The sequence below is a fragment of the Nannospalax galili genome, unplaced genomic scaffold (genome assembly GCF_000622305.1).
Source record: "Nannospalax galili isolate Female #2095 unplaced genomic scaffold, S.galili_v1.0 scaffold429, whole genome shotgun sequence".
NCBI classification, from domain to species: domain Eukaryota; kingdom Metazoa; phylum Chordata; class Mammalia; order Rodentia; family Spalacidae; genus Nannospalax; species Nannospalax galili.
The window spans coordinates 4,610,432-4,618,819 of record NW_008360330.1 but is presented as its reverse complement, the minus strand read 5'-3'; the positions used below and the strand labels follow the sequence as shown (position 1 = coordinate 4,618,819).

Below are 8,388 nucleotides of genomic sequence, written 5' to 3'. Positions count from 1 at the left end.
TCATCAGGTAGATTTCAATGGTAATGTTTTTCACATCTACTAATTATTGTTTTTTAATCATTATTTTTTTAATTTTTTTTTTTCATACAGAAGAATTCATTCCAAAGCAAAATATACGGTTTTTAAGTCTCTGGGGCACTCGCCCTGTAATCCCAGCACTCAGGAGGCAGAGGCAGGAAGATTACAAGTTCTGGGCCAAGCCTGGTGGACATAGCCAGTTCCAGGCGGCAAGGGCTACGTAGTGAAATCCTGTTTCACAAACAGAAACCTCTCCCATTTTTTTCCCCTTTCCTCTCCTGCGGGTCCTGGACCACTGAGGATATGCTCAGGGGTGGACCTCTGGTGTCGGGCCGAGAAGCAGGACGCAGCGCGGATCCGGATGCCGGGCGCTGGCACGGTGCCTACCGGGCCCCACCGGGCTTGGGTTGAACCGGCGGCCCGCGCCTCCTCCCGACGCCTTTCCGCTCTCCCGCGGGCTCTTCCTGCCACGCTCTGGCCACGCCCCCGCGACTGTCCGCTAGCCATGGCGGCGCGGGTGTGTGCACGGTGCCTCCCTCGGGCGTGGCTCTGCAGGTGCAACCCGACTCTCCCCCATCCCCTGGTGGCGGCCCCCAGCTGCGCCCCAGCAAACCAGCCCCTATTCATTCCTTCTTGCAGGCGAGCCAGGCAGGGCTACGGCCGGCATTACCGCGCCGCGCTCTGCGCCGAGCTGAAGCAGCCCCTGGCCATTGGAGACGTGGCTCGCCGACCTGTCCAGCCTCACGAGGTAGGATAACTGCTCTGTCCCCGGGATGCCGCCACATCGAATTCAAAACCTCCCGCTTATCTACGCCACACACCTGTTGGTTTCCTGCTGGAGTCAAGTTTCCAGATCCCAAGCCTAGGGGGCGACCGGGAGACCAGAGCGCAACTCTGTCCTGGGCTGAGCCCTTTGAAGGTTCACAGAAAGGTCACAAGTGCCAAGGAAGAGTACCCCCAGCACATGTATAGGCCTCTTTCTGAAAGCTCTAGAACGGTTCCCTTGGAAACAGTATCTGATTTACACAGGACTTTGCATAACAGCATAGATGAAAGGACCTTTATCCTTTGCTTAGTCCAGCTTTGTGTGTCAATGTCAAATCTGCCCTTCCCTCTTCCCTGAGCCAGCCCCCCACCCCCATATCTGTTTAAATACATGCCTGGGTTCCCTCTTCTGTCCCTCAGTAATTTGGGATGGGATTCCTTTCCGGTTGTGGCTGTTGCACGGAAATATGAAACTCATCTTGGCTTTGCCTGTTGAGCACGCTAGTGACAGTGTTACCTGGTGTACCGCATTATATCTTAAAGCAGGGTACAACAGGCAGTGTGTCTGTGTGGGAGACTACTGATGAGAGACAGAAACGCATCTCCAGCCCCGAAGTGTCACCAACCCTGGAGCCTAGGGTTAAAATGGATTATTTGGAAGAGCTGTGATGGCAGCCTTCTCTGCTTTCTGGGATTCACGTGCCCACGTGCCCAGGGCCCATCCCTGAGTCATATTTTTTTTTTGAAGACTGGTGCTTTGTGGAGACGTTGTAGTCTAGGCTGGCCTTGAATGCATGATCTTTTTGCATTGGCCTCCTGAGGAGTACAGACATGTGTCACCACTCCTAGCTGAGTCATTCTTAAATCAAGATGGAGTGGCTTAAGGACACATGAGTGTGGTGTGCTTGTCAATAACTAATCCAATTTGTGCAGGCTGAGGGCTAGCTCCTCTGTTCTGCTATTTGTCCAGATATGGTATTGTAAGGAATTAGCTTGTGAGAGATGCAATGATGTTATTTTTATTCGCCATTAAATCCCTGGAGTTTGAAATGGGCCCTGACATGTGACAGATGCCTAAAGAATTGTGAAATGAATGATTTTTGTAGATAAAAAATGGCTTCTCCCTAACATGGGTACCTCTGTACTAAATTTAAGCAAATAAATGTCATTGATTTGGTGTTCCAGCTGTCATTTCTCCAGGAATTCCAACCCCCTGTTGTGTGTTGTGATGTGTTCTTGAATGAGCACCAGAATCTCCTGGGCTTGTTCAGACAGATTGCTGGGCCTTACCCTCTGGTATGTGATTCAGCAGGTTTGGGGTGTGGCCTGAAATCTTGAATTTCTAGTAAGCTCCCAGGTGATGCTGATGGTGATGATCCAAGACCACTTTTTGATAACTGGCTCCTCACAAGGTATAGAGAAGCCACTGGCATGATGCTACAGATCTTCCTCAATGATGACTTAGCTACAAGTCTGGAAGATGGGGATCTAGATTCCAGGAAATGCAGACCATAGTTCCCCTCTACTTAGAACCCTTTGATAGCTTCCTGTCATTCCTGGTATGAAGACCAAGAGCCTCAATGCAGACCTAGCGATCTTTGTGTGGTGCCGTGCTCTCACTCTCCCTCATCTTGGTCTCCTCATCGTGTTCTAGACTCACTGGTTATTCTTTTGCCCCTGATTGATGCAGGGCATTTACACGTGTGTTGCTTTTGTCTCATGTCAAGCTTTCTACCTCCTATTTTGCATCGTTAACTCTTAGCTATTATCAGCTCAAATGTTACTTTCTTAGTTCTCCTTGGCATTCCTCAGGGGTCACCTACCCCTATTGTATGTGTTCTCTTATTCTTAAGCTCTGACTTAACACACATGAGCCAGGCATGGTGCTGCATGCTTATCATCTCAGGAGGCTGAGGAGAGAGGATCTCAAGTTTGAGGCCACCCTGGACTATGTAGGGAGTTTGAGGCCAGTCTGTGCTACACAGTGAGACCCTGACTCAACAACAAAACCACATTGGCTTCATTAGCTTCATTATTATTTAGTCAGTGTCTTCTCTACTTTTTCCATTTTGCTTCATGATATTCTGGCCTTTAGTTCAGTGTCTGGCATATGATTGTTATTCACTCAGTAAATCTTTTTTAATTAATTATTGGATGAACTTTGTCTCTAGGATGCATATTGCTGTTTTGGTGTTCTATGTTTCTTTTGCAGGTCAGAGTTGATGTCCATTTCTGTGGAGTTAACTTTGCTGATATTTTGGTATGTCGTGGTCAATATCAGGAAAAGCCTCCCCTTCCCTTTACACCTGGTAAGTTTGGGGGCCCACTTCAGAAAAAGATTCTGAGTGTTTTAAGAAACACATGCATCTTCTTGGAAATTACTCTACCTTTTGTTTTTTATATAGGAGGTTTCTATTAGCTATGCCAGCATCACTGCTAATTAGAGTCAACCAGAATTCTATTCTGTTAACCCTCCTCATTCTCTTCCATCCTTAGTGTTGCCTCAGTTTTTGTTTTTCACTGAAGAATCACAAACACGTTTGCAGCTAAAACTTGCAGCCTCATAAGTGCATGCCCAAAGAGAAACTGCTAAAGGATCAAAAAGAAGAAGAGAAAGGAGAAAGTTTCGACATGTTTTAACAGTCCACTATCTGATTTTCATTATGCTGTGCTTGATTACTTTTAGGTCCTGAATATGTGGATAAATGACTAGTTTTTGTTGTTGAAGTTTATTTAAAGAGATCTAAGTGTGTTTATAGTACATGTATATTTTATATAGCAAAATATCATTAAGAACGTCCTGATTGCATGATTGCAACATAGCTGTAGTTGTTAAGTTTGGGTCGTAGTATCTTGGTGTGTTGTTTTAATGGTAGGAACAATATCCTGTTTGCGTTTGCTAGAAGCTAGACAGGAGACAATGTCACACAATTAAATTATTCCCCTGGAAGATCAAGTAGGAAATGTATGGTCATTAAATTCAGAAATTTCAGAGGTGGAAGAAGAAAGGGCAGACAACACTTAATTCATCCTGCTGAGCTGAGTATAGTCTGAATAAACACAGTTCACGTCTTTGAATACTTCCTAGTCGTTGGGGTTCTGTAGGAACCCAGTGGCCCAGTGATCAGGGTCAAAAGTACCTGTGTACCTGTGATTCTCTGTGCCTTTGCACATTCTTGAAATGATCAAGGTCAAGTGTGGGACTGTCATAGTTTTTCAGGTTGTGATCATGAAATCTTACACTCACTCTCCTGTGTTTTGGGCACCACACTTTATCCTTAGTTTAAATGAAAGCATTCAGACTGTAACAACTCCCCAAAGCAGATGAAGTGGACCACTGATCAGGGTTTTCCCATCTTTGTAGTGCTGGGCTTTGTAGATAACTTAATCTTTAAATAATGTTTTAGGATTGGAGTTTTCTGGGACAGTGCTGGAGACAGGTGCAGATGTCAGCACCGTGAAAGAGGTAAATTACTTGGAATCTAGGAAATCAATGTGTGCATAGTTATGAGAAATGCGCTAACCTCATTTGTGCCCAGAAGGCCTTCCTTTTTCTGGTCTTTGCCAGATCACCAAAAGGAACCTGAGGCAGAAGGGGAAGAACAAATTCTGAATTGGGGAAGAAATTTGGTGGTGGCTTCTGGCTTCATTAAGCTCTTTATTGTGACTATATGAGCGCACTCGGTCTTTAGTTACTGAAAGAATAAAGAATTTTGAAGTTTGAGTCACAGCTGAAAGAAGTAATCACAGGAATTCTAATTCCTGCCAACCTTTTTCTTACTCCATTTCGTCCCTCTCTAAAGTATACTCACATTGGCTTGGTAACTCTTGGCAGTATTGAGAGAATTGCTGCTTTTGACTAACAGTTAACTCTGAATAGGTATTAAGACCAAGCAGTATCTTTTTAAAAAATATTTTATTTATTATTTTTATTTTATGTGTATGAGTGTGTTGCCTGCATGTATGTGAGTGCACCCGTGTCTTGCAATGCCGCGGAGGTCAGAAGAGGGCTTTGGATTCCCCTGGAACGGGAGTTAAGGACAGTTTGTAGCCGCCATGTGGGTGCTGGGAATCGAACCCAGGTCTTTTGCAAGAGCAGTCAGAGCTCTTAACAGCTGAGCCATCTCTCCAGCCCCCCAAGCTGTATCTTATGGGTCAGAGATATGTGTTTTTGAATGCAAGGCCATGCATTTGAACATATGGTTCTTTTCCTTTTAGGGAGATCGAGTTATTGGTGTGAGCAACTTTAATGCTATGGCTGAAGAATGCGTCACTGACCAGAAGGTATCTCTGCCTCTCAATGTTAATGCACAGAGATTTCTTCTTTGTTTTCTTTCTTTTCCATAACACACTCATTCCTGCATCCTCCTCCTTTAGTATTTGTTTCTTTATATCTTGTTTCTCAGCAAAACCGCGCAGTTTTTTTTTGTTTTTGTTTTTTGTTTTTCAAATGCTAAACTTCTCTGTATAGGTGTGACACCCCTGCACAGAGCTTTGTTTGTGTAGAAGGTTTTATGGAAAAAGGGACTTTGTTTTTGCAGTGCCTAAGCAACCGGCTGGCCATCCATTTGGACCACAGTGAGTCTTGGTAGAAAAACTGGTTTGTCACATTAAGTTGAATGTAATGAGTTTGTTTTTCCATAAAGCTTATGAAAGTGATAGCTGTGGGAACAGAGCCAGCCAGGGTAGCCTTGTATCCAGGGAGCAGGATGTGAATGGTGCCCCCTAGTGGGGTATGTTATAAGGATCCCATCCAACGGTCAGTGAGGTTCAGTTCACCTGTTATAGAAAGGTAACCTAGGGTCTGTTCTCCAAAAAATTGGCTCTTTTTTGAGCAGATACCAACCTTAGAGTTTTGAAGTCTGATACACCCAAGTCCTGGACTCATCCATGGTTTTCTTGGTCTTGACTTGTACTTGTTATGGGTTACAGACATGTGCTGCCTATTTCAAATTAGTCACCTAATCATGTCATAATGTTTATTGAGCAGCTTTTGTAACCATGTATTAACCCCCAAATCACTGTAATCTCTTTTATAGACCCTGTGGAAAATTCCAGAAAAGGTCTCTCTCCAGGAAGCTGCAGTCCTACCTGTATCTTATGGTACTGCTATTTTCGCTCTAGAGCATCGTGCCCGTACCCAGCCCAGGTAAGGACTATGTAGGAGACAGAGGGCTAGGTGGTACCATTCTTGGATATTAGAAATGTCTAACAAGATGTTGCCCTAAGCCCAGCAAGGTAGTGTATGCATGCCTATATTCCTAATTCATAGGAGGGTGGGTAAAGGATCTGGAATTCAAGGTCATTCTCAGCTGCATAGTAAGTTTGAAGACAGCCAGAGTTACATGAGACAGTATATAAAACAGTGCTTCTTCTTTCCCTCGTTGTTTGACCTCTTCCTCTTTTCTTGTCCCTTCCCCTTCCCTGTGCTTCCCTTCTCTTTAGCTCAAATTCCTTTAAGCTGAGGAAAGGCAAAGGGGAGGTAATCTCTTGATACTGGGGATTCAACATGGGCCATCTTTTATCTGGGATGGTAGACTGTGAACTTGGCCAATATTAATTTGGAAAAGAAGTTCTCTGGGGATCACTTCATTCAAAATCTTCAAATCACAGAGTTGGTTTGTTTCTCACTTAAGTTTATTTTTTTGAGACAGGGTCTTGCTATGTAACCAGGCTGGCCTGGAATACCTTATGTAACCCAGGCTAGCTTTAAACTTGATTCTTCATGCCTCAGCTTCTGAGTGCTGGAATCACAGCTGAGAGTTGGTTTATTTTAACTTACTTCCTATGAGGTTATTGGAAGCCTATGGTATGTGTTTCTGTGAGTCTTGGTTGTGCCAGATAGAATGTTTTAAGCTTAAAGGTGCTGAAGTTTTCCCTTTACCTGGGAAACTGCCTCTTGATCTTTTCAGAGAACTGGCCTTCAAGAGTGACTTCCAACCAGTGGTTTTACTGAGCAATGGTTATTCCATGACCACCATCTTCTAAAATCAGGCAGAGAATGATTTTAGGATGAAATTTCTGAAGCATACATTGATGTGGTTGCTTAAAGATGCAGTTGCCACTGCTGTGAGGGAGAGGCTATAAAAGATCTTTCTCCTGTAAAGCCTTCAGAACTGGACCAAGTTCCAACACTGATCAAGAAATCACATCCATGTTCCATCCCTCAAGTCTGCAGAAAAATGTATGTGGAGGTTTGAATGAAATGATCTCTAACATTATTGCTTTAAAATGCTCTAGGCTATGTTTCTGAAATATTATTACTGGATGAGTTTTGAAGGTTTCTGAAATAACTTTCATCTTTCTTTGGCACAGAGAAACTGTTTTAGTGACAGCAGCAGCTGGAGCTACAGGCCTTGCCATGATAGACGTGGCAACAAATGTTCTTCAGGCCAAGGTATTTGCATGTTAGAGTCTCCAATAAAATTAATTCCAGTTTTCAGGCATGGGTATGTTAATTCATTTATCAAAGCTCATGTGTAGGGCACTGGGGGCATACAGTACCTAGAGTAGGTCTTGCCATCTGCTTGCTTTGAGACTAAGAGGAGACATAGCAGTGTATCACTTGTCTCTTCAGTTACTGGAACCTGGCAAGGGCTGCCTCTCTCCATGACCTCTGCAGATGCTCTTTTCTCTTCCTGCAATACTCTGAACTGTCTCCCTCTGTGACTCAGATTTAAACTCATAAATCACCTTTTCAGGGAAATATTCTCTGTCCTCAGGCTAGGTCAGTTTCCTCTCCCCACTGCTTGTGTATGATCTCATAACACCCTTGCTTCTCCATCTTAGTACATACCTCACTGTGTGGTTGCTCCTTATTCATGTTTCTTGTGGGTCAGTGTCTTCTCTTCTGGATGGTCATCCCCATGAAGGCAGGGAGAAGTCTGGATGGCTCATCACTGTAGCCTGAGCAGCTAGCCAAGAACTATTTCCAGAATCAAGTAATGAATGAATGGAAAAATGGGTCACATCTCTACAGGGCATCCCTCTAGGGCTGTGTGGGTCAGAGAAGAAAGACTTCTGGGAGGAAATGGACATTTAAGATGACAGTTGAAGGACTGGTAGCAGTTGACTTGAAGAAGGTGAAGGGAGGTCAAAGTCAAGTGGTGGGAGGACATGTTAGAAAACCAAGAAAGAGGAACTAGTACCATGTGTTCAGGGAATTGCTAGTGGCATCTCTGGAACGAAAGACCTGTGGTAGGATGGTGAAAGGTGACTCTAGCCAGACAGGGAGAGATAAGATCATGAGGGTCTTGTCTGTATATGAAAAATTTTGAACATTTGTTGGAGACTGTATTAGTCAGGGTTCTCCAAAGAAACAGAACCAGTAGAATGAATATGTATAAAGATTTATCAGTTTAGCTCACAGGATAGAGTCCGAGTAGTCCAACAATGGCTACACCACAAGGCTGGATGTCTCAGTAGTCCCAATCCAGTGCTGAAGGTCTGACAAATTCCAAAATATCAAATAGTCTTCAGTCTACAGCAGCAAGACGAACTCACCAGCAAGAGAGAAGGCAAGCTGCAAAAAGCCCCGCATTCTCCTCTGCCTTGGTCTTTTATACCTGCTGCCATCAGAAGGTAACGCCCACATTTCGGGTGTGT

General features: G+C 44.2%; 1 protein-coding gene across 4 annotated transcripts in view; it reads left to right on the top strand.

Annotated features, from left to right (window-relative positions):
• Positions 1–418: 418 nt before the first annotated feature.
• LOC103727997 (quinone oxidoreductase-like protein 2) overlaps positions 419–8,388 on the top strand; it is a 36,991-nt gene continuing 29,021 nt past the window's right edge. For 2 of the 4 annotated variants that reach the window (XM_029560206.1, XM_029560205.1), the window contains exons 1-7: positions 419–573; positions 658–766; positions 2,996–3,092; positions 4,191–4,249; positions 5,002–5,067; positions 5,823–5,932; positions 7,099–7,180. In XM_029560206.1, the coding sequence (XP_029416066.1) occupies positions 524–573; positions 658–766; positions 2,996–3,092; positions 4,191–4,249; positions 5,002–5,067; positions 5,823–5,932; positions 7,099–7,180 (573 nt within the window). In that variant the 5' untranslated portion in view covers positions 419–523. The remainder of the gene's footprint in view (positions 574–657; positions 767–2,995; positions 3,093–4,190; positions 4,250–5,001; positions 5,068–5,822; positions 5,933–7,098; positions 7,181–8,388) is intronic. The other 2 variants (XM_029560204.1, XM_008826120.2) reach the window with 1 other exon arrangement.